Genomic DNA, 24675 nt, shown 5'->3' with positions numbered 1-24675 from the left:
GCTTTTTAACAAAATATATTCTGAACATTTTCCCATATTATTCAATTAATGATGAATTTTAAGTGGTTATCAAGCAATAGATTTTTGTCATTAGTAAGAGTATGATTTTATTCATTAAACTCATAATTTTCTTTTTTTTAAGATTCTATTTATTTGAGAGAGGGAGAGAGCACAGGCAGGGGGAGCAGCAGAGGGAGAGGGAGAAGCAGGCTCCCCACTGAGCAGGAGCCTCATTGGGGAATCTATCCCAGGACCCTGAGATCATGACCTGAGCTGAAGGCAGACACTTAACCAATTGAACCACCCAGGCACCCCTAAACTCCTAATTTTCTGATAAAGTAGCCATTATCTACAGAACAATGAAAGATTGATTGAGTAGCTTGAGAATGGGGTTTGGATTCTGCAGTGCCAAGTGTTATTTCTAATCTTACCTTTGAAAAATGGCATAGCCTCATAATGCCTCAGTTCTCTACTTTAAAATAGGAGAGCTAATTATATTTGCTCTTTAGACAGAGTAGCTTAAAGGCTCACTCTAGTTTTGTATCATGTTGCTGAGCATCAAGAGAAGCATGGTAAAAAGCACATTATAATAAACTAATCAGTTAAAAGATACAGTTAACCTTAAAACTTTTTTCCAATGAAAATCATTTAGTTAATAGAAAAGAATAAAATTTAAATGCAACAGTATATTCTTTTGAATCTCTTGTTTTAATGTTTTACATGGAATTTTAAAAATTTTATCTATTTGTTTCCAGGAATTACAAATATAAACTGCTCTGGCCACATCTGGGTAGAACCAGCCACAATTTTTAAGATGGGTATGAATATCTCTATATACTGTCAAGCAGCAATCAAGAACTGCCAACCAAGGAAACTTTATTTTTATAAAAATGGCATTAAAGAAAGATTTCAAATCACAAGAATTAATAAAACGACAGCTCGGCTTTGGTATAACAACTTTCTGGAGCCACATGCCTCTATGTACTGCACTGCTGAATGTCCTGGATATTTTCAAGAGACACTGATATGTGGAAAAGACATTTCTTCTGGATGTAAGTGTTGGGGGTGCATTCAAAATTCAAATGAAAGCTCATCTAGCAAACTAGCCTAAAATCTTGTCGGGGTGCCTCGGTGGCTCAATTGGTTGGTTGGGTGTCTGCCTTTGGCTCAGGTCATTATCCCAGGGTCCTGGGATCAAGCCCCTCATCAGGCTCCCTGCTCAGCTGGGCTCCCTGCTCAGCGGGGAGGTTAGGTTCCCTGCTCAGCGGGGGGCCTGCTTCTTCCTCTTCCTCTGCCTGCCGCTCCGCCTGCTTGTGCACACTCTCTCTGTCAAATAAATAAATAAATAAATAAAATCTTAAAAAATAATAAAAAAATAAAATCTTGTCTAAAATTAGAGACAAATTAATATAGTTTACTTCTTTTATGAGTTTAATATAGGAATTGCAAACCCAAATGCTTCCAGGGGCCAGGTTGGTAAAATACGAGTCAAGGAGGCTAATGGGATCTGTGCAGAGAGGAAAGCACATAGATGGTCTACTGGGGACAGCCACTGCCCAACTCCATCATTTATGAGGATCTTGTATTCCTAAATCTTTTGAGTCTTTGAAAGAAGACAGAAATATAAACTTTCAATATCAACTCTACTAATTTTTAAATGTCGCTGATGCATTCAAAAAACAAAATTTTAACACTAGCCTGTCCAAACAGCATACATGATTTTAAGTGTTGTACTTTTCATCAGCTCTACACTTATATTTTTTGTTTATTTGCTTTCCAAACTAACATCATCTGCCTTGAAGCAGATCCCATCAAGAAATTTTGAGGCTAAGATTTAGGGAGAAAAAAATAGTTGCAAATCTAGCTTTGTGTTCCTGCTATACTTCTTACGAGCTGTGTGATCTTGGACCGGTTAATCTGTCTGAGCCTTGATTCCATGTCTGTAAAATGAGGCCAGTTATTCCAGCTGTAGTAAGCACCAAATTTTAATAAACTATTTGAAAGCATATTAATACACTTTAAAGTACACCAGTGTGTTAAATGCACTTAAAATTGCATGCTTTTGATAAAACATGAAGAGATTCTGATATAATTCCCTGCTCCTAGTCCCAATGCCTCAAATGTGAATCATTTTTTGTAACAGTAATTATTGAAAAAAAAAATTAGGGGGCGCCGGGGTGGTTCAGTCGGTTAAGCGGCTGCCTTCGGCTCAGGTCATGATCTCAGGGTCCTGGGATAGAGCCCTTGCACCAGACTCCCTGCTCAGCGGGGAATCTGCTTCTCCCTCTCCTTCTGCCCCTCCCCCTGCTCCAGTATGTACATGCACACAGGCTTTCTCTCTCTTTCTCAAATAAATAAATAAAATCTTAAAAAAAAAAGAAAAAAATCACGTTCATCTTAAAAATAATTGCTAAATTCAATTTGTATTTATAGTATTCTGAAGATGTGTAAGTTATCATAGTAATATGAGCTCACTTGTATAGTTATATACTTAATTCTTGGTTCTAGTATTATGAGAAATAGATCAATAAATTCAGCACTGTTTTAACCCAAAGATTCATTCCCTAGAGCATCTGGACCCAACTTCAGTGAAGAACAATAGAGGGCTTTGGGGTCTTTGTCATGTTCCCTTCATCCATACTTTTGACAATCAAACATGAGTTCTTATTCTTCCTCATCTCCAGACCTTAACTAGGAAGAGCAAGACCACCTGGTGGTCACCACTTGCCCCTAGAGTGAACACCTGAGAAGCAAGAGGCTTCCTTGTTCTAAATAAGGCCATTGTCGTACTTAATTCTGGGAACCTGATCTTGCATGATTTTCAAAAGAAAGAAGAGCTATGGGAGGTGGTAGAGGTGAACTGAGGAAGGACCGCAGTAACTTCTGGGGTCAAAGAATAAAGTTGGCCAACTCATGACTTAAACTGATAATAGCATACTAAACTTGCCCTAAATTATGGGAATTGAAGCCATAGGCAGACATCTTATCTGATGTATGAGGACTCCTTAGCTTGTCCACATCCTCAGGAAACATAAACACTTAATGCTTAAATATTTTACTATTTATCCTTTGGTGGGTGGAGGTGGGGTGTTGAGAGAAGATACAATTTCTTTGGAGGGCAAAGCAATTTTCACAGTTATGGGCAAAGGTTAGCTTTTAATTTGAGCCAGAGGAAGAAAGGAGGCAAAAGAAGTATGGCCTCCTTCCTTAAGTTGCAATTTGAGTGACAAATTACCCCCAACAGCTTCTTCTAGTGTTGCCCCCAAACACAACCACCAGGTCATGTTTAGGGTCAGGGAACAGCCTTTGCTCCCCTTCTGGGACGACATCATAGAAGAATTTAGATTCTCTGCTGCTGGCTGCTTAGAAAGAACATCACTCTTTCCATTTATTTACTTTGTGAGTTGTAACTTCTTACACAGGGCTCTGGTTATGAGTGTGACATTATAAATGCCAGGTAAGAATTTACTCTAACTCTTGGACCCAAGAGCCCCTATGTTCTTGGGCTCTGCATTCTTAGCAAACAAAACTTCCTATTTAAGTAGGTCAAAAAAAGGTTTTTGAGGGTTTTTGTGGTACTCTAGAAATCACATTGCTTTCACTGGGTTACTTTGATCACAGGATATTTGTCCTGTGAGCTTTACTATGTTAACTTATCATCACTGTTTTGAATAAAATGATTATGTGTATTTTTTTTTAGACTGGAAACAAAGCATAAAAGAGAGAGAAAATAAATGAGTCAGTGCTTTCCCTGAAGAGAAATCCAAATATATTTAAAAGCTTCTGTACTTTAATATGTAACCTGTGAAATATAAACTATTATTATCACAATTTCCATTTTTAGTCATCATTTTAAACACTTCCAAGAATCTCATCTGTGATTAAATGCACACATTATGCATTTATGGGAATTTTGTTTTATCAGTTTCACACCAATCATGGGATAAAATATTATAAGATGTCTTTATTCATTTAAAAATACCAGATTAAAGTAAACCATACATGGAACAATCTGTTTCCACTTAATCATTTATTTAAAAGTTTAAATATCTTTGACTTAAATTTTGACCATCTTTGATTTCTACTTATTGTGAGGAAAGCATACTTTTTATCCAATAAAAGTCCCTGAATATTTGTCTTTAACATTGCTATCTAGTATCATTCCTGGCACAATTAGGCTGGCCTGTGCTCTCCTTGGGAAAAGAATTGCAGTGATCTTTGCCAGAAGCACTGTGCCTCTGTTCATTTTAAATTCTCCTCATTATCATTTTATTAATCAAGCCAATCAAATTATGAGAAAAACTTTACTGAGTGGTTGCCATGCACCAAAAATGCCTTAAATGCTAGAAATTCAAAGAAGAGGGATTCTACCTTCAAGAAACTCTCAGTAGAAAATGATCCTTGGCTAGACTCTGAATTAACAAGAAATCTGGCCCGTGATTAGTAAGTGCTCCAATAATAGGGGAGGGATGGGATTGGTAGAAAAAAAAAACAACACATAAGCCTCATCCTTGTATATTTCAGAGTATTCTCTGATACCTGGCTGGATAGTGGGTTTTTCTCCTTGACGTTGGATAAACTGGCAATGAGATTAACAACAACCCGGTCTTACTCTCATAACTAATCATACTCCCATCTTTATATATTTCACATTAACAAATATTGCACTTATTCGCATGTGAGTATATAATCTATTTGATCTTTTGCAAAGTTAATTAACCACGAGTCATTTATAACTCTGAGCATTCACTTTATATAGAATGCTGTGGAATAACATAGCCCAAAAGATTGACCATTGTCTTTTATGATGGCCAAATCAATTGTACTCTGTCTAAAACCAGAAGGGAAAAATAACTTTAGCACAAATCACTGTAATCAGTGAGGGACCACAACTCAATCAATATTCAAAATGACTTAAATTTATGTTTCCAGACCTACCTCCTTTAAGACTCAAATAAAACTTAAGTATTTCTTTTCACTTATTTGGAGTCCAGTTTCTCCCCATTGTAACTCAATGTTACAACTCATCAAAATGTTTTAAAGTACTTTAGTATGTTCTTACTGCTTGAAATTGTTTTTTAATTATAAAATCAAATTGCATACAACATAGAAAGTTTTTAAAAATTTAGACCAGCAGAAAGGAAATACCCATTATCTCTATAATCCCATAATCTCACTACTAACAACCCCGGTTTAATAATTTGAAATATGTCTTTCAAGTTCTAGTTTCTCTCTCTCTCTTCCCTTTCTCCCTCTCTCTCCTCCTTCCCAACCCCTCTCCCTCTGTCTCTCTCTCGAATGAGATCACTATATTACACTATTTTGCAACCTGCATTTTTCACTTTATCATATGGCCAGAACTTCCTTAATTAAACATATTTCTAGTGCTTTCCAGAGGCTAGATACTTAAATTATCATCTACAACTTTTTTGGGGGATGTATTTTAAGAGTGTATTATAGTTTACTTACATATGCTGTAGAAGTCAAGCTCAATGGTGATTGCACAGATATCTTGGAATTCGTTGATTAGAAAGTCATTAATGACCTTAGCAACAGGGTTTTGATGGAATTGTAGGTCTGACTCTTCATTGTCTGGGGTTCAAGAGCAAATGGGAGATGAAGTAAAAGACCAGTATAATATAGGGCCCTTAGTTTAGCTGTTAAGAAAAGGAGATACAGTGGTAGATGAGGATAGAGGATTTGAGGAGTGATTTTTTTTGTGGGGGGGATGGGAGAAACTTGATCATATTAGTATCCCCAGAGGCGTGGAGAATATAGTAAAGTATTACAAAGGAGAGTAGCGATGCCTGATGGCAAAGTAGGTAGTAAGGTGAGGTGAACGGGATGGAATGAGGGAGGTACTGAGTGCTGATTGGGCTGGTTTCCTAAATAAAATGGAAAGTTTATCAACTAACTACTTGATAAAGAACTTTATGTTTCTAGGGTGGCTTCTAAGTGATACATTTTGTTGCAGATCCGCCAGATGTTCCTGACAAGGTAACCTGTGTCATTTATGAATACTCAGGCAACATGACTTGTACCTGGAATTCCGGGAAGCCCACCTACATAGACACAAAGTATGTGGTGTATGTGAAGAGGTAGGTTCCTACAACAGTTTAACATGAGCAATTCTACTCCAGTCCAGCCAGTGTTCTGCCTCCAGCAGGGATCCAAAACAACGAACCATAAACAGTAAATGTACACACTGATTTCCCCCAATTCCCTAATTATCATCAGTGAAGCTACCCAAACCCTTTTAGGGCCACTCATATTTTCACTCTCTGGGACAACGCGGTCTATAAACTTTCTGTCCTTTGATTCATTGGTATGTAACTGGGGGCAGAAACCTAATGGGAATATAGCACAGAATAGTTTTAAAAGGACCTTTGCTTTCATCTCAGCTCTATCCTCTTTCTAGGGTTTAGGCAACTTAGTCAACCTCTCCAAATTGCCTTTCTTTTATCTTGAAAACGGGCATAAGAACAGAACCTAATGCACAGATTTATTCTAATTATTTCAGTGGAATTTGGTTTTTAAAGCATGTAGCACAGCGCCACATCCACCATTAGCACTAAATTCATGGAATCCATTAGTTATTAATAATGATCTCGAAATCTTAAATTTGGTGTCTGTACAGGCTGACCATCTCTTCTGGTTTGTCTGAGACTAAAGGAAGTTCCCAGGACACAGGACTTTCAGTTTTAAAAGTGAAAGTAATAACTGAGTGAAAATGATAATTTTCTACTTGGAGTCCAGAAGGGCTTTGAGGAAATACTCTTTTGTCACATTCTTACCATAACCAGACTTCAGGAGCCAAGATGACCACACAGCCAAAATCTCTTAGTTTTATGCTTACAGAAAAATCGTTGGTCATCAAAGTTGTACTACTTTGTACTAAATTAAATTGGGAAAACATGTATACTTGTTCAGAAACAGCAAAATCGGAAGAGGTTGATATGAAAAAATCCCCTTCCCTCCAATGTACATAGCTGAATTCTTTCTTTGTTACATTTAAACTATTCTCACATATATTAGTCTGTTTTGGAATCCTCTGTTAGTGTTAAAGTTGGAAATAAAACCATCAATTAAAAAAAAAAAAGGTTAAGTTGGTCACCCACCCATGTTTCTCATTTTGTTTAGTTTATTTTTTTTTTTTTAAGAATGCTTTCAATGGTGTATTTGAAGTATACTTTTTTTCTGTTTGTAACTCTCAAAAAATTTCCCAAACTACTTATTTTTTAAAAAGCATGTATGGGTCCCTTACTATTTGCCAAGTATTCAGCCAAAAGCTTTATATGTGTTACTTCATTTAATCCCTTACACAATCTTGTGAGGTATATATGATTATTTTTCTGATTTTTGTAGACGAAGTGACTGAGGCTCGATGGGGTTAGGCGATACGTCCAGGGCCACATAGCTACAGAGAGGGTGAGATGGGATTTGAAATTGGGCTGGCCTGACTGCCTTCTTCCCAATTTAGTTATTTTTTGCTGATGTGGCATGGGAACCAGATCACAGAGCATGTTTGAAAGATGATAACCAGGTCTCATCACAGTAGAAGAGAATAATCTTCCAATCGTGCTCTCTCTCTCCACCTGTGACATACTCAGAATAATTTTGATTGAAATATAAAAGGTAACACTTCTCCATTCAAGAAATTCTGTGTAAAAACGGGGCAGATTTTATGAATACATTGCTAAGCCTGCAGTCACCAGCTATATGCCACGGGCAAGACGCTCACACCTTTCATTCTAAGCAGGGGTTACACAGAGGCAAGGTCGGGTATCAAAGAGATGATGGAAACATGGAGATTAGGCATAGGTTATGTTGTCATGTGCACTACATCTTCAGTCCTCAACTCCACCTTGTGAAATAACTATCATTACTGTCCCCATTTTACAGTGCTCATATTACCTCTCCCAAGTGACTTAGCTAAGATGGTAAGGAAGCCAGGGTTCTAACACAGGTCAGAGACTTAACCTTTACCCTCTGCTTCTAGGGCAAAGTAGTCCTTTTGAGATGAAAAGAGGACAAGAAAACTTAAGAGTCTCCTTATAAAGTCAACTTTAGTTTTGAAAATTAAAGCAGTATGGAAGCAGCTCCCACAATGGAAGCTCACAGAAAAGCTAGATAGTGCCAGATTGACAGAGAAAGCATGGTACCTTGAGGATTTTACTATCTCCTGGAACTTTTACTACCTCATGGGCCCACTGATCCTCACTGGTTGGTTTTTTTCTTTCTTTTTAATATAACAGCTTTATAGAGTATAATTCACATACCATACGATTCGCCTTATTTAAAGTATAGCATTCAATGATTTTAGTATATTCACAGAGTTGTGCAACCAACACCACAATTTTAGAACATTTTCTTATGCCAAAAGTAAATTGTATCCATTAGGAATAACTCCATTTCCCTCAACTTTCCCATCCCGAGGCATCCTCTGAGCATTTGCCTGCTCTGGACACTTCTTATAAAAGGAGTCGTATAATACGTGGTCTCTTGTGACTGTCTCTTTCACTTAGCACGAGGATTTCAAGTTTCATCCTTAGTCTAGCATGTATAAGTACTTCATTCCTTTTTATGGCCAAATAATGTATGAATATATCACATTTACTTTATCCATTCATTAGCTGATGGACATTCGGGTTGTTTCCACTTTTTGGTTATTATGAGTAATGCTTCTGAGATATTCATGTACAAGATTTTCGGTAGACACAGGTTTTCATTTCTCTTGGGCATATACTTAGGAATAGAATTGCTGGGTCATACGTTAATTCTGTTTAACCTTTTGAGGAACTACCATACTGTTTTCTAAAACAACTGCACTATTTTACATTCCTACCAGAAGTATATGAAGATTCCAACTTCTCCACGTTCTTGCCAACACTTATTATTATCTTATTGGTTATTGCCAACCTAGTGGGTATGAGTTAATTCTTTCAGGTCCCACTTATTTGCTGTCTCAAGTTCCTGATAATAAAATTGCATTATAAATTTGGAACAGGCATACCACAATTTGAGAAGATATATTTGTTAAACAAAAACTTGCCAACCACCACCTAATTTCCTATTTAGTATCATAAAAAAAAAAATGTTCTCCAAGTATTTTGCCTATTTATTATAGATTTTTCTTAAAATCCATTAATGCATTCAGTTACATATGTTTAAATTATTTACACGTGGCTTTTTTGAGAAATACATCTAGCTTATAAAGTGAGAAATACCTGTAGTAGTTATGAGTGTTGAGATTGTTCTCAGTACTCAAAAAGTCACCTTGAAAGTATTAAGAATACATTTATAAAAGAGCATGCTTCCAGAACTATCCATTGGAAAGAATGGAGAGGGGGTGGGGGCTGTGTTGAGTTTTACTTTTGATTTCCAGTTCTGAAATTTATCCGTTAGGTGTTTTTTATCATGCAAATATCAGAAAACCTAAGTGCAGTGACTTAAACAGATGGGGCTTTACTTATATCAAGCCATAGTGGTAGGAATTACAGAGCTGGCATGATTACTCACTGATATCCCAAAGGCTTTTTCCACCTTTCTCCTCTATAAGCTTTAGTGTGTTGGCCTTAATCCTCAGACGCTGCACCTCTAGGCTTCTCATCCAAGTCCCAGGCAGGAAAAGTGGTGAAGGAAGAAGAACGTCCCCCCACGGACTTCCACTGGCATCTCATTGGCCAGAACTGGGTTACATGTCTACTCTATCTGGATGGGAACCTAGGAGAACGGCATTGTTGATAGAATCTAGCACTGTCATCTAACAGTATCTGGCATAATTTCTACCTGTGTGATCTTGAAAAGTTATTTAGCTTTGCCAAGCCGTATCTTCCTGTGAAATGAGGATAATACCATACTGGGTGTTCCAAAGCTTATACGACACAAGCTATAAAAAATGACTTGCAAATAGGAAATGTTTAAAAACAACAACAAAAAGGCAGAGTATTATGGTGACACTCAAGGCTGACATCCTAGGCTTGTTTGATTTTGATTTGTTCTTACATCAAAACCTGACTGATTTAGGTGAGGAGATTAACATAAGGCCATTAAAAAATGATCATTTACAGGATATTATAAACAATAATTTTACTACATTATTTTCAAGTAACAGTAACTTTAAGCAGATGACTATCTAGAAAGAGATGTTAAATGTGCTCTAAAAGCAAGACTTTCCTGGAGAAAAATAAACTAAAAAAATACAAATAAGACTAATTTTTTAGCAGTTATGCATATGTCAATAGTAAACTCATTCATTCAGACTAGAAATGTAAACTCAATATGGGCAAGAATTTTTATTTTGTTCACTGCTGTATCACTTGAGCCTAGGATGAGGCCTGGTGCATTGTAACTGCTCAATTAATATTTATTGAGTGATTACTCTGATAAGTAGAAATAGACATTTCCCACATTCTCCCTTCACAGTCTAGTTAAATAATAATAATACAAAGTCTTACCCATTAGAAAAATTTTTTCACCGTATTTTCTAAAATCCAACAGTAAATTATAGTCAAACTCAGACAAACCTAACTCAAATTCTGAATTAAGTCCAGATTAATGGAATTTTATATTTTAAAAAGGACCTAAAAGATGTGAAGGATTAGCATAAAAGCGAATGTTCTTCTGTAGCAAATTCAAAGAATGAGCTCATAGAGGCACAAATTGGAAAAGGGAATAAACATCTGTTCATCTTAAAATTAATTAAAAACACACCAATGAGTTGAAAAAAATAGAGAAAAGAAAGTTAATTTTTCTAACTATCAAAAGGTCTTTCCCCCCAGGAAAAAGTTTATGGTTGAGGTAGTTTAAAAAGGTTATTCTGGATCCTTGGTTCTTAGGGTATTTTCCACTTTGGCAGATAGGTATAGAGATCAGCATTTGCAAGGTTTCACTTCCAACCCATGTGGTTCTGTTTTCCAGTAAAATCACATATACAGGAGAGGTACTTTACCTCAGTCCACCCACTTGTTCCACTAGTGGCAGAAAGGTGGCACTCCCTCTATTGCAGCCTACAGATCATCAGGCCTTCCCTTCCGGTGTTGGGTTGAAGTTGTAAAACAGAGGAATTTATCTGTGTTGCTTCAAGAGCTTTCTTTCCCCCTAGTATCTTTGTGGTGACCCCACCAGCAGAGCTGTGTGGCCATTCACATACCTTCCTCTACCCTCTGTATTTTGCTATATATATATATGTGTATATATATATACTTATACAATAAGTGGTGATAGGAGAAACCAAAGAAGAAGAAACTCTGCTAATAAACATCTACTGACTATTGTCTATTACCCTCAACAGCTTCATGTAAATATGTTCTTTCTTAGAAATTCTTGCAATGTCTGTTGTAGTGTCTTCTACTCAATGAATACTTGCTGAATAAAAATGAATGCATGATGGCCCTTCATTCTATTCCATTCAAGCCAATTTAGCAAATATTTATTTAACATTTTGTGCCTTCTTGTTACTATGTTAAACTCCAGAGATTTTTTTGTGGATAGGCACCATCTCTGTGCATGACAAGTCCTCATAAAGTTATTAGAATAACACCAATGATAGAATTTTCAGGCACTGTGAAAGGCCAGTAGGGCAATTATTTTTAGATGAGATATCATTTTAGACCCCCTAGGGTCAATTGCCTATTCTGTCAATTCATATGACCTGTTTGTTTTTGCCATTTCTTCTTCTCCTCTATATGCATATTCCTAATAATCAGAAAGAGTTCTTTGGCATGATTCCAAATATTTTTAAGGCTGTGATGTTATATTTCAATAATTCTTCTAGGACTTAAGCAGTTCATATTTTTAAATCCATGTCCTCACTGATTCTGCACCTATACTAGGAAAGCTAATTCTGGCTGGGGACAAACATAGACTTACTGACTGACGCGACTTTATATTCATAACCATTAATCTCATTGGGGCCCACATAGCCACCCAGTGTCCTGCTACCTATCACTGGCCAAGTCATTCCTCCACTAAGCCAATAATTATTTCATTACTTGTTCTCTCATTTCTGGTCTCCCGCGGCTTTTCTCCCTCCTCATTCTCTATTGATGACCTGCTTTCTAATTTCACTGAGAAAACAGAAGCAATGAGAAATACGATAAGCCTCCCCCATCTACTGATGCATTGATATCTGTACCCATATACTTGGTCTTCCTTTCTACTACTGTGGATGAACTACAGTTGCCCTGAGGCCAACTCTCTACTTTGTGTGCTAGATCTTACCCCTCCTGTCTCCTGGAGAAAATTGCTCCAACAATGCTCCTCTCTTTTCTGCATGATCACCTCTTCTATCTTTACTGGATCATTCCCACCAACTTTCAAACAACCTGCAGCATCTGCCCTCTTGAAAAATGTAAAATCCCTTGGTCCTTCCTCTCTCCACTATCCTATTTCTCTGCTCCTCTTTATGGCAAAACTCAAGAGTTGTCTGTGCTTTTTGTCTCTACTTCCTCTCTCATCTTTTCTTGAATCTAGTTTAGTCAATTTTTTGCTGTACACTGAGACAGGTCTTATCAGTGTCACTGACGACTTCCCCATTAGCAAATTCGGTGGTTTCTCTCAGTCCTTATCTTCCTATCAGGAGCATTTAATTAAGCTTTTCACTTCCTTCTTTTGGCTTGGAGGACACCACTCCTCCAACTTTCCTGGATGCTTTTTTCTCAGACTCTTTAGCTGATGCCTCTTCATTTCTAACCGTTTTTTTTTTTTTTTTTTAGATTTTATTTATTTATTTGACAGATAGATAGAGAGCACAAGTAGGCAGAGTGGCATGCAGAGGGAGAGGGAGAAGCAGGCTCTCCGCTGAGCAGGGAGCCGGAATCGGGGCTCGATCCCAGGACCCCAGGATCATGACCTGAGCCGAAGGCAGCCACTTAACCGACTGAGCCACCCAGGCGCCCCCCTCTTCATTTCTAGTAAAGTAATAGGTCCCCATAGCTTTATTCCTAGGATCTCCTTTTATCTCTATCTATACTCATTACCTAAAAGACATAATGCAAATTTATAGTGTAAAACTTCCTAATTTATCTACCTTGAGTCTAGACATCTCCCCTGCCCACAGCTACCATATATCTAACATCTTATTCAGCACTCTCTTAGACATCCAAAAGATATGTCAAAGCTAACATGTTCAAAACGAAACACCCTGTTTCTTTTACCCACACTGCATTCCCCTTCTCAGTAAATGGCAACTCCATCTTCGTATTATTTAGGTCAAAATCACTGGAGTCCTCCTAGATTCCTCCCTACCATGCCCTTAACAAAATTAATCAGCAAAACCTATTGTATTTGACCTCTTCTCACTATCCACTTTGCAATCCTGAGCCAAACCATATCATTTCTCATCCAGGTTAGTAAAAACTTCCTAACTGGTGCCCTACCCTCCACTTTTGCCTTCCTACAGTTATTATATGCAAGTAGCCAGAGTAATTCTTTTCACATGCAGCTCAGATCATGTCACTCCTCTGCTCAAAACCTCCCATTTCTCTCACAGATCAAAGCCAGAGTCCTTCAATGGTGTGACCTTATAATAACTTTGAAATCTCTTCCTCCTCCAGACTCTCTGATCTCATCTTTAATCTCTTTCTATCTGCCTCACCTACACCAAAAAACATCACTGATGTCCTTGCTGTTCTTTGAACAGGACAAGCAAGATTCTGCCTCAGTGTCTTTGCATATCTCTAGAAAGCTCTTCCTCCAGAGAGAAGGAAAGTCACCTTCTTAGACAGGCCTTCCTCATCTTCATCTTCCTTAAAAAAAGAAAAAAAATCCCCACTCCTACTTCTAGCACTTCCTAACCCCTTTTTGCTTTATTTTTCTTCTAAACAGTTATCACCACATGGTATATCATATATTTATTTGTTTCCACCAGAATGTGTGCTCCATGAAGGTTGGGACTTGATCTGTTTTGTTTTTGTTTTTGTTTTTTCAAGCATAAACTGCCTCACAAGGGGAATTTTATTGATGGCACTAGTTTATTTCCCTCTTAAAAGACCTACTGCAACCAAATGAAGTAAAAATAACCTTAAGATTTTATTGTCTTCATGATATAACAAAATATGAAGCTTAGAACTGGATCACTTGGCCCTTTCTTTTCTCATATCCTCCCAATTCAAAATGCTTGCATCTCTTAATAGCCAGCATTCTCTTAGATCTGCAGTTGGGCTCAACACATTCAAACCTCAGCACAATCTTCTTTGTAGTTTTAGGCTTTTTCCAGAAAATCGGCTTAGTCTGCCCACCATAGCCACTCTGCTTCCTGCCATAACACTGCTTTCCCTGGGCATAAAGAGAATCTTTGCCTTTCTTGTACTGTGTCACTTTGTGGGGTTGGTCCTTGCCACACTTGCAGAAAGTCCGGCGGGTTTTAGGAACATTCACCATGTTTTGAATGGTGAATGTTCTCGCCATTTACCATGTTTGTGAGAGCGCTATGGGCTCAGAAAGAAAGAGTGGGACTTTTATCTGTTTTGTCCATTGTTGTATTCCCAGTGTCTAAAGTAGCGCTTGGACCATAGTGGATGTTAAATAAATATCTGTTGAATGAGTGGCTAAATAAATGGAAAACACTATTCACCATTATCATCATAAATTGTCAGTGTTTATTGAAAATCTATTAAAAACAACTAGGGTGAGATGCATGGGAAACTTCAGAGACATATAAATCATGCTGACTCCCTTCAAAAAACAATCTGGTATGTATTAGTAAGCACACTGAAACCAGAAATAGAAATAAGAAATTTGAAAACTCTGTAATATATGGTTTTATGTTAAAATAGCCCCAGAGTTATAGTCATTTATTCATTATTACTGATTCTTCATCTAAAACAGTGTTTGTGATCTAGGTGCTAACATGAAGTTAGACTTTAAAAGCAGAATTAAATTACCTAATAACTATGGTTAATGTTGGTTTAAGAATATATTTCCATTTTGACTGTGGTCTCAATATAAAAGATAAAAGAATTAGCCACAAACCAAGGACATGCATGTGGTTTTCTCTAACTGGAAAATACTCAGAGATGCCCTACTTGCTACTTAACCCATATTTGCCATTTTCTTATTTTCACATTTGAAATCTTATTGAGCATGAGTTTAGCATACCTTAAAACAAACTCTCTGTAATTTATTTACATTCCATCTTATTTCAAAAAAATATATAAGGGAACTACGCAAACACCTGAATTTAATGGAAGGATTTTATTTCAGATACAAGTAATATAAAAGAAATTTTGCTTGTTGAAATATAACAACTTTTAAGGTTTCATTTGTATTCTTTAGAATGTGTAAAAGTCTTATCATAAATACCTTTTAATCCCCAGTAATAATTGTGTGTTTAATAAGCCCTTTATTGTTGTTAAGCCATCGGCTCCATGCTTCCTTATCTCACTCACTTATCTTATTTACTCATGATTACATCGATGTTATTCTTTCTGTTGTACGGATGAGTCAACTGAAGTACATAGAGGTTAAGTAACTGGCTCCAAGTCCCACATTTTATTGAGGGGCAGAGCTGGGATTTGAACCTAGGTTTTTTTTCTAAAACCCAAGCCCTCTGCTTTTCATCACTATGATATGTCCTTGTCCTCTCCTGGTGTTCATAGTGATCTCCCTGCTGTTGAGAGGAAAGAGGCAGCACCGGAAAATATGCACTGAGGGTTAAAAACCTAAGCTGAACTAGAGTAGCTGCTGCCACCTTCATTCCAGGTAGACCCCTCACCCCTATCCACGTATCCCTGTCAGCCTTAGAGAGATTCCTTGGTTGCCTGCTGAGATTATCCTGCTCTGGTGGTGGCAATAAGTTTAAAATACAGATATGTAAATTCTGTAGTATTTTGATACATAAATGCATTTATTGCTTGGTAGAGTGAGGCTGGTTCCTCTTTCCCCCCCTGGAGTTCTGTGTCTCAGCAAGCATGCCACTTTGGATTCTAACAGATCATAGTGGCCAGCAAGTTATAATCTGGGCTGGGGTATTGTGGGGCTGGAGAAATTCGGGGCATTGCTAAATAGATGCATAGTAGTAACAGGACCTGAAGTGCAGCTGTAGAGATGAAATGATTGTGATTTTTCAACTCTTCCTTTCCCATAAATCCTATCAAGTCAGTCCCCCAGGACAGAAAAAAGTTGATGGTATTAGATAAAGAAACCAAGCAGTGCTTGCCTCAGCAGCACAAATGCTATATATAATTGGAACAGTGCAGAGAAAATGAACATGACCCCTAATCAAAGATGACATACAAATTCGTGAAGCGTTCTGTTTGTTAAATGTAAGAATTTAGGGTACTTGTCTTTTCACTTTTGTTCAAATTCCAAGGTTATTTCCCTCCAAGTTAGTAGATGTATATTAAGTTAGGTTTCACATGTAATAACAATTAACGTAGGAATCTACAAGTAATATACCAAACAGATAATATAGAGCTAAGGCTTAGACCATGGCCACAGCTATCAAAACAGGAACAAAAGATAAGAAAATAATAGCTAAGGAAATACTTCACCTTCTTTGGTTGGCTCTTAAGTGATGGAGGAAAAGTTGTTAAAAATGGCAAACTGAGGATATCAGAAAGGCAGCATGCTGTTGACAACAACAGAGAAATGGGCAAGAAGAAGAATTTACAAGTTGTAAATATGCTACAGTTCTGGTCTCAGGCAGATCTCCAAATGCAGCTCCCAGTGAGAGTGCAGATACTCAGTAGCTGTATGTGTGGAATGTTTTGTCCATTGTTGTGATTGAAACCAGGAAGATGAGTGAGCTGAGGGAAAAGGCAAGCACTAAGAGCTGACCCTCACTGTGGTGGGGTTAGAGGAGTAGGGAGGGCAACCCAAGTGGAGGGTTGGAGGAGGAAAGATATCACTAAGCAGGTGTGAGAAAAAGATGTAGGCTCTCTCACCCAGAAGACAGAGTCTGGGTAGCCAAGGGAAGGAAGACTTGTAAGTTATGAAGAGGGATGGATGCTACAAAGAGGATTCAGAGGACTTCACCTTGGAAAGGATGCCATTTTAGAAGAGTAGTTTCATGGGAAAAGTGAAGGCAGAAATCACAACAAAAAGCTTAAAGAACAAGTGGAAATGGTAATTTGGATGTAGTTACCAGGGATGTAGAAAATCTGACTGAGAAGCTTAAGAAAAGGAAATAAAAAGAGTTGGTAGTTCAAAGGGTTCAAAAAATGCAAACTTAGTGAAGTCTAGTGAAAACCACTTTCATGTTATGAATGGATCTGACTATAGGTAATGGTGTATAAGAGTCTGAGGTGGCTCAATATTTATCTCTGCAGATTTTCCTCATGAGTTCTAAACCAACTGAGAGAAATCAAAAAGCCAATAGGTGAAAATAGAAATACAAAAATAGTTATGTTTAAATATTTTAAAATATATATTTAAATAACTAAACATTTAAAATATTTTATAATATTTATTACTGAAGAAGCTTGTTAATGGAGGGCATGGTTTTGGTATGTGGCAACAGTGAACTTTCTAATACTGATCTTCCCAGACTAAACAGATTTACTGCCCTTGCCCTCAATCACAGCCAATATTAGACAGCTGCACATCCCCACTTGAGGGCCAACTCCTCTAAATCTTACAGCTTATTGGAGAAGACCAGAAAAGGTCATTTCTGTGGTCTTCTGACTCCCAAGGGAAAACGGGAGAGAGGAAGGGACTGTGAGGTATGCAGTCCAGTTCTTCATAAGTAGAATCATGCCCACCTTCAAGAGGGATGAGGGAGGGAGGGACAAGACAGAACAGGGGAGTTTTGAGGACAGTTTCTCCTCACAGAAACCAGAAACCAGAAAAGGATGGAAGAAACATTTCCCAATACTCCCCTCACCACTACTTCCAGCCCCTACCCCCTAAAAATATTGTGGAGTAGAAATTTTTAAGACTGATTAAGTAATCTCTCCAACTCAGGACCCCCAGATCAAGAGTTGCATGCTCTACTGACTGAGCCAGCCAGGTGCCCCAGAAATTTTTAACAGACATAGCAAAGAGGCTCAAACTTGCTAACCAAAGTCAATGGAAATTAATAAAATTTAAAATTTTAGCCTCAACAATGACATTTGAAATTTCACTAAGCTAAATTGGCTGATTAGAGATCCTCACTCATTCAATGATAAAAACTTAAATGAACATAATTTGAAGTGATGATTTAGTAGCTTTATCTCTCAGTCCAAACTGTGCCTCTCCCCTCTATCTTCTCCATCCTCTTTGGCAGCAAATGACTTCCTTTCCCCTTACCTAATCAGCCCCCAGATCTGGTCAGTTCTGGTTTCAAAGTCCACAGGAAGTCTTTTTGATCTTGTCTGCTCTACTTGAAGTTACTTCTTGCACATTCATGCTCCAAAGGATGAACTTTCTGAACTTCCTTGAAAATGGCATGCCACCTCATTTATTCATTTTAGAACATGCCAGGGGGAAGGGGGGTGGTGGTGGTGTTGATGTTGTTGTTGTTTTCCCCCAGAAGATCGGTCTTTCTCTACCCCATCCAGATCTCTCACCCTATCCTGATCCTTCCTGCCATTCTTACCCCTCACTCTACACCTGGTAGAAATGTCTGACTCAAAGCCCTTGTACTGAGTTCCTATGCATTGCTCCTTCCCAGAGGGTACTCATTTATTTCAAGCTCTGTCTAGAGTTGACTTATCTAGTAGGCATAGTGGGTACAGTGCCCAGGGCCCATGATACTTTCAGGAGTCCATGAAAATGCTTAATTTAATTTCAAATCAGAAGAAAAGGGGCACCTGGGTGGCTCAGTTGGCTAAGTGGCTGCCTTCAGCTTGGGTCGTGATCCCAGGGTCCTGGGATCAAGCCCCACATCGGGCTCTTGCTCAGCGGCGAGCCTGCTTCTCCCTCTGCTTGCCGCTCCTGCTCCCCCTGTTTGTGCTTGCTCTCTCCCCTCCCCTGTGTCAAGTAAATAAATAAAATCTTAAAAAATAAATAAAATCAGAAGAAAAAATAAACCATTAGGTCAAAGAAAATGTTTAAGATGTAATATTAATATATTTGCTTTTATATCAACTGTTGTAAAACATAATCTATATGAACATATATATGTATCTATATAAACATACACACACCCACACACATATATACTATTTTTTTCTTGATGGAAGAATGAGTCCATAAAGGCAAAACGACTTAGGGCCCATGAAAGTCATAGTGTGACTCTGAACAGTCTTGAATTTATTTTTTAAAATTTTCAAAATGAAATCATTTTTGTATTCTGAAAGCAGGCTAAAAAAGTAGCATTAAAAAATTGAGGAATAACTCATTCAAACTAAATGCAACTGGTCATCATAATCTTTTTTTTTTTTTAAGTTTAGAGACAGAAGAAGAGCAACAATATCTTTCTTCAAGTTATATTAACATCTCCACTGATTCACTGCAAGGTGGCAAGAAATATTTGGTTTGGGTCCAAGCTGCAAATGCACTGGGCACGGAGAAGTCAAAACAACTGCAAATTAATCTGGATGATATAGGTAAAGGATGAGAAATAGTATGTCTTTACAACTAAACAATTTATTTGTGCTGACCTAGACAAATGAAGTCTAGATCTGAAAGGAGTTCCCCTGAAGTTCCTGCAGGTCATGATATAGAAAACAAGAATTACCCATAATTGACCAGCCCAAAACAACTCAAAGATAAGTACTGCTACCATTTTGTTGTATATCCTTCCAGTCTTATTTCTACAGGGGTGCCTGTGGTTTTACACATATTTATCAAGAAGTTCTTATGTTCAAGCATTGTTCTAAGGGCTAGGGAGAGTAAGATAAGCAAGGTATCTGCTGCCCTAAATATCTTGCAAATCTACCAGGGAAGATGGAAAGAAACAAGGATTATAATAAACTGTGATGAGTCTTACATTGTGAGAAGTACAGCATAATAAATGATTCTACTGAACATACTATTTTGGAAGTTATGGGCTTTTTTTTTTTTTAAGTTTTACAAAAATCATAAAAAATGGTGAATTATGTGGACATCTCTGTTTTTACCAGCCAGATTTTACAAATGTTAACATTTTTGCTTCAGATATTTTAGACCTTGCCTTCTAAAACTTATAATATAGAATAAATACTTCTATTGATTTAATCTACAGTATAATTTTTAATGAATGTCTTTAATTAGTCCCTTATTGTTGGAGGTTTAGGCTGTTTTCAAATTATCACCATTATAAACTATACTGCCATGAACAACCTTTTGGATAAATTTTTTTCATAGTAGTTTTCTTTTTCCTTTTTTTTTTAAAAGATTTTATTTATTTATTTGAGAGAGAGAGAGGGAGAGTGCCTGAGAGCATGGTGGGGGAGGGGTAGAGGGAGAGGCAGGAGCAGACTCCCCACTGAGCAGGGAGCCCAACGCAGCTCTATCCCAGGACCCTGAAATCATGACCTGAGCCAAAGGCAACTGCTCAACCAACTGAGCCACCCAGGCACCCCTGCTTTCTTTTTCCTTAAGATAAATTCCAAAATGTAATTGCCCCTGAGCCTTTTACAGCTACATCCCAGTCCTAAAGCCAAAGTTCAGCCAAAGAGCACCAAGTGAATCACCCTCTGTTTGGACATCCTAGTACCAATTATTTCTGTTTTTATTATTAAGGATGATTTCAGTTAAGCTCACGTTTATGGAGCATTTTTTCAGTGCTAACTGCTTTTACATAAATTACCTCATTTAACCTCCCACAACAACCCTAGTAGAAGAGATTGTAATTTCTACTTGAGGGAACCAAGGCTAGGTGACATTAAAAATTTTGAGACTGTGGAGCTAGGAAGCTCTAATTCCAAATCCTCATCTTCTATCCTCAAACTTTATTTAAAAGCATGCTATGTGTCTGACAACTTCCCTGCTGATTAGTGATATAGGGGATGTGACACCTTCTTGGGTATCCTTTGGGGACCACTGGGGTCTTTCATTGGAACTAATATCTCAACTTCTCAACTTCTGCCTCAGCCAAACTCAACTATTCCAGCTAACAGGATTGGCCTAAAAGTCTGTCCTTATGCTCTGAATATTGGATTTGAAAACAAACACCGCTCACTATGATGATATATTTCTCCATGTATAGTTCTCTTGACCATGGTGCACATGTTTTTGTAAATTTACCATTAGAGGTAGAATGCCATAAAATGTCCTTTTCTTAAAACAGGTTCCCCTCAGTGGATTAATGATGTTTAAAGGCTACCATGTTCTGTATCATTTTGGCAATATCATTTTTTAGAACTAATGTATTAGTAGTAGTATTACTGCTATTATTACCATTGTGATCTTATGATCTTAACTATCATCAATCAATTTATTAAACACCTACAGTGTTCCAGACAATTAGCATGCAAATCACACTTAATTCTGGAGACAATCATACATGGTACTACTGTGCCCATTTTACAGATAAAGAAAGAGATAAAATAATTTGCTCAAGGTCCCACAGCTAGTAAGGAGGACAGCCAGATTTCCTTGCAAACTTGCTGACTTGCAAATAAGGTTAATCACCACCCCGCCTCCCACAAAGGGAGAATCTCATCTGGCCACCACCTCCAAATCTGACTTCTCACATTGCGAACCGGGGAGCCTCTTGTTTGGAGTTGTTCTTCCACCTGCTTTTTTTTCTTTTCTAAACCTCAAAACAGACTCTTCGAAACTCAGGTGGGAAAACAGGTTGATTATGTAGGATGTTCCACCCAACAAAGCCACCAGATAAATAAACATGCTATATAATAAATGAGCTATACTCATTTGTGACACTTTTAAGAATGAGACATTGTCGGGGCGCCTGGGTGGCTCAGTCATTAAGCGTCTGCCTTCGGCTCAGGTCATGATCCCAGGGTCCTGGGATCGAGCCCCGCATCGGGCTCCCTGCTCCGCGGGAAGCCTGCTTCTCCCTCTCCCACTCCCCCTGCTTGTGTTCCCTCTCTCGCTGTCTCTCTCTCTGTCAAATAAATAAATAAAATCTTAAAAAAAAAAAAAAAAAAAGAATGAGACATTGCACTGCACGTTAGATAAATGAACTGTTCTATGAAGCTGGGGACAGAGGACTCTCCTGAGAACAATTTTCACATAACAGCTACAGGATTGGGTTTTAATTAAGTTAGGGAGGCTGTGCTGAAAGGCAGTCCCGAGCTCATAGCGCAGTAACACTGTGCCTAAGTGACTGTGAGAGGGATGCTTCAGCTTCTCCTGTGGAGAAATAAATGCCCCGCAGTGTCTTCCAGCTGCCATTTTTGAACGTTAATTCTCATGTAGGTAAATATATGCTGTTGGGAAGATACCAAACAACTATAAATCTGGTTCTTCATTTCAATACAAGTGAAAACTAAACACATGGCATCTATGATGGATTTGACAGTTTTTTAAAAACCTAAGATATGATGGGAACATTTGAAACCTAAGCAATGAGAGCAAACATTCAACATTTGAGTCATTTAACAAAGTACATAGTCAAGTATTTATTATATAGCATGTTTATTTGAAAACATATGAGGTCATGCAAACCTAAAAGCTTAGTTCTCTACTGCATTGACCTGCCCTGTGCTAAGACTCTATCCTAAACAGGACTTACTATTCCATCTGCATTTCTCATAGGACTAAACAGACTTTTGCTTCGTCCCCAGAGTATTTCTTTCTGCAGAAGGGTCTCAGGAATGCTTGTGCTACTCTACCAAGAGCAGGCCAGACTCAGAGATGAGAGAGAAGATTGGGTGGGTAATTTAGCCTCAGGGTGCTTAAATGGTCCCAAGTGGTCTCAGAGCCCTGGGAAACACTTCCCTGACTATAGAAATCTGCAAATACTGATCCTTATTACAAGAAGCCTACACTACCAAAAGGAAATCAACTGTGGCATTCAGATAATAGAAGTTAAGTACAGTAAGCTCTTTAATTAGACTGATTTTGCTACTTCCTTCCTATGTTAGCTTTAGCCCAAGGATTTTATTATAGCACTGTGCTACTAAACAGAAAATCTGTAATTTTTATATTTCTCTATAAATCATATACCAGGGCATATAATTTTAGATAATAAATCATTAATAATAAAACAATCATATTCCCAAAGAATACTTTATACATCTAGAGTAAATGAAAAGGAAACTAATCCATAGAGAATATTAAGCTATAATAATGGTCCTTAAAAACACATACGTAGGCTCTTCAGTTCTTTGTTAAATAATATGTCTAACAAAACCATAGGTTTTCATCATTCTGTGGTGCCATAGGAGAAATGGGAAATGCCAATGATTTCATTCTGTTCAGACAGAACAAATGTATAAGAATTAATACAGTTTAGAAATACAGAGATTCCAGTTACACCATTACTCCTAGTACAACAAAACGATAGTAATATAACCCATCAGAATTTTAGTTTCCTTTTGAAAATTATTATCACAGAGCATGGCAATAATTTGTAAAGTCTTACAGTCTTAGGAGACTTGCTTTGTTCAAATCATACTTTCAAGTACAGATTTATTTTAATAGAGAACAAAATAAGTTAGCAATAGATTTAATTATTCACATAAGTTTCCCTATGACACAAGAGAATAAAAATATTATTGTGAAAGGTCTCAATTTAATATCTTATCAAATCAGATTCTCTGAACTAAATTTAGAAGGCAAAACATCATTTTTCCCTAAACAGATGCAGGAAGAAAGATATCTCCTTTATCTCTTTTTCACTCTCTTTTGTTAATAAGGCCAGGCTTTGGAATTTCATTAGTTAGGATTAGAAGGGAATAGGGGGTGGGGGAAAGGTGGACTATAAGAGTGCCACTTAAAAGAAATGGAAAATAGGTTGAATAGAATTTCACTTAAGTTTTCTCCTACATAATAGCTTAGAAAACAAGAAAAAATTCATTAATTGTTAATTAGATCATGAAATTGTTTAGTTTTAACTTGTCTATATATTGATGAAAAGATATTGATCTCTCCCAAGGCAAGTTTTAAACTGCTGACTATTTATTTATTTATTTTTCTAGTGATACCTTCCGCATCCATCATTTCCAGGGCTGAGGATATAAATACTACAGTGCCTAAGACTGTAATTCACTGGCATAGTCAAACAAAAATTGAAAAGGTTTCCTGTGAAATGAGATACAGGACTACAACAAACCAAACTTGGAAGGTAAGCTAACTTCCACTATTCTTTAGCCCATAAGTGAATGAAAGAAAAGCCAACCCACATGATCTATTTTACATGTTTTTATCTGTTTGTCTGATACTCAAACCACTCTAGCTTGTTGGTTTTTTTTTTTTTTTTCAGTAATCTCTACGTCCAATATGGGGCTCGAACTCATGGCCCCGAGAACAAGAGTTGCATGCTCTACCGATAGCCAGCCAGGCACTCCTTAAACCACTCTAGTTTTATTTTTTTTTAATTTTATTTAATTTATTTGAGAGAGAGAGGAAGAAGGCGAGGGGCATAGGGAGAGAGAGACTCTGCAGCCGACTCTGCGCTGAGTGCGAGCCCGACTCGGGGCTAGATCCCACGACTCCGAGATCATGACCTGAGCCAAAACCAAGAGCCAAGACTCAACCGAATGAACCACCCAGGGGCCCTAAACCACTCTAGTTTTAATAATCATTACCGTATGCTTCCAAACGGAGAGATGTTTCCTAAAAATGTCCTCTTACCTTTTTTAAGTTGCTAAATAGACAAGTGTCCAACTAAGAGGGATCTATTTGGCTCCTTGTAATTCC

The 24675-nt window shown here is 37.6% G+C and overlaps 2 protein-coding genes and 1 non-coding gene across 3 annotated transcripts in view; 2 read left to right on the top strand and 1 right to left on the bottom strand.

The window, feature by feature from the left end:
* Positions 1 to 24675, top strand: part of IL23R (interleukin 23 receptor) — a 56622-nt gene that overhangs the window by 3711 nt on the left and 28236 nt on the right. The window contains exons 3-6 of the mRNA XM_032416499.1: positions 756 to 1052; positions 5975 to 6098; positions 19312 to 19472; positions 23955 to 24100. Coding sequence (XP_032272390.1) covers positions 756 to 1052; positions 5975 to 6098; positions 19312 to 19472; positions 23955 to 24100 — 728 coding nt within the window. The remainder of the gene's footprint in view (positions 1 to 755; positions 1053 to 5974; positions 6099 to 19311; positions 19473 to 23954; positions 24101 to 24675) is intronic.
* On the bottom strand, positions 14065 to 14382 carry LOC116639842 (60S ribosomal protein L36a-like). Its single transcript, XM_032416510.1, has one exon. It carries the CDS (start codon positions 14380 to 14382, stop codon positions 14065 to 14067), a length of 318 nt encoding a protein of 105 aa, XP_032272401.1.
* On the top strand, positions 16163 to 16262 carry LOC116626941. Its single transcript, XR_004298376.1, has one exon. It is a non-coding gene; the product is annotated as a U6 spliceosomal RNA (small nuclear RNA).

Source organism: Phoca vitulina, unplaced genomic scaffold (genome assembly GCF_004348235.1).
Source record: "Phoca vitulina isolate PV1807 unplaced genomic scaffold, GSC_HSeal_1.0 scaffold2, whole genome shotgun sequence".
NCBI lineage: Eukaryota > Metazoa > Chordata > Mammalia > Carnivora > Phocidae > Phoca > Phoca vitulina.
The sequence above is the reverse complement of the archived record's forward strand: the minus strand, read 5'-3'. Positions and strand labels throughout refer to the sequence as shown.